The sequence below is a fragment of the Lontra canadensis genome, unplaced genomic scaffold (assembly GCF_010015895.1).
Source record: "Lontra canadensis isolate GAN:19392208 unplaced genomic scaffold, GSC_riverotter_1.0 scaffold86, whole genome shotgun sequence".
NCBI classification, from domain to species: domain Eukaryota; kingdom Metazoa; phylum Chordata; class Mammalia; order Carnivora; family Mustelidae; genus Lontra; species Lontra canadensis.
In genome coordinates this window covers 3805608-3807058 of record NW_022631080.1, presented here as the reverse complement: position 1 = coordinate 3807058, position 1451 = coordinate 3805608, and the positions used below count along the sequence as shown (strand labels likewise).

The 1451-nt window shown below is 55.6% G+C and overlaps 1 protein-coding gene across 1 annotated transcript; it reads right to left on the bottom strand.

Moving 5' to 3' along the window:
• Nucleotides 1–566: 566 nt before the first annotated feature.
• On the bottom strand, nt 567–1158 carry LOC116882628 (ferritin heavy chain-like). Its single transcript, XM_032883157.1, has one exon. It carries the CDS (start codon nt 1156–1158, stop codon nt 607–609), a length of 552 nt encoding a protein of 183 aa, XP_032739048.1. The 3' UTR covers nt 567–606.
• Nucleotides 1159–1451: the final 293 nt, after the last annotated feature.

Sequence of the window (1451 nt, the reverse complement as noted above, 5' to 3'; positions counted from 1 at the left end):
TACTCTAACATTCTGACTTCCAAGATCTTCATCTTGCTATGCAGACTTAACCATTAGTATTTGAAGAATTTAATGAACATAAACATTTCAGATAAAGCCAGGATCCCATTTAATTTAATCCCTGCCCAATGCCTTTCCCTTTCCTTCTTCCCAAGACACAACTGCAGTCTTGATCTTCAGGCCATGTTCTATACTTTCACTATTCACATGCACTTAACCAGGGCCCTACCTCACCCCACTCCACCCCCATTCTCATATACCCACATCGTTTATAAGGGGAAGATTGATACTGTATTTTCCAGGGTCCCATGGAATACCTTCTCCCTTCCTCTTCAGAGAATCTGAGCTGCATGTGGATGGGGCATGTGTGGGTAGAAGGACTACTGGTTACCTATTTTAAAACTTAAAAGGTGAGAGATTTGTGCACATGAATCAACCAGAGACCTTTATTTATTTAGGAACCAAATAACTTTATTGGATGAAAGGCAAGACTGGAAGAAAAAAACTGGAACCTTTTGCAGACGCAATACTGCAATACGTATTCTCGGCATGGTGATCAGGGAAAGTCACCATGCGCCCTGGGGCTATAGGGAAAACAGTCCCAACTCAATTCTTTTTGTCGCTGTCGCCCAGGGTGAGCTTGTCAAACAGGTACTCTGCCAGGTCGGCTTCGGGGGCCCCCATCTTGCGCAGGTCGGTGACATAGCCCCCCAGCTCTTTGATGGCCTCGACTTGCTGGTGCAGGTAGTGGCTCTCCAGGAAGTCGCAGAGCTGGGCGTCGTTCTTGTCGGTGGCCAGCTGGTGCAGGTCGAGCAGGCTCTGGTTCACGCTCTTCTCCAGGTGCAGGGCGCACTCCATGGCCTTCAGGCCGCCCTCCCAGTCGTCGCGGTCCGGCCTCTTGATGTCGCGGAGGCGGATGTGGCCCCCGCGCTGGTTCTGCAGCTCCATCAGCTTCTCGGCATGCTGGGTCTCCTCGCGGGACTGGCGCAGGAAGAAGCGGGCGAAGTTCTTCAAGGCCACGTCGTCGCGGTCGAAGTAGAAGGCCATGGACAGGTACACGTAGGAGGCGTGGAGCTCCAGGTTGATCTGGCTGTTGATGGCGGCCTCGCAGTCGGGGTGGTAGTTCTGGCGCACTTGGGAGAGCTGCGGGGTGGCCATGGCTGGCGGCCCCGGGCACCAAGGCGAAGGCGAAGGCGGTGCGGAAGCGAGGGCTGCGGAGCCAAAGTCCGTGGGGGCAGATGCTTTTCAGGGTGGGCGCTGAGGGAGGCTGGAGATGGGCAGGCTCCTGGGCTGGCAGCTCACGAGCTCTGGGCTGGAACCGGAAGGTATGTCCGTTACCCAGTGTTGGGGGGTGGGGTGAGGATCCGTTAGCAGGTCATTGGGGTCAGAGTGGAGGGGGCCCTAGGCTCTGGAGGGACTAGGGGGTGTGGCTGGGGGCGTGGCTGGGGGGC

Coding starts and splice junctions, on each gene's coding strand:
- LOC116882628 (XM_032883157.1), bottom strand. CDS start 1,158: ATGGCCACCCCGCAGCTCTCCCAAGTGCGCCAGAACTACCACCCCGAC.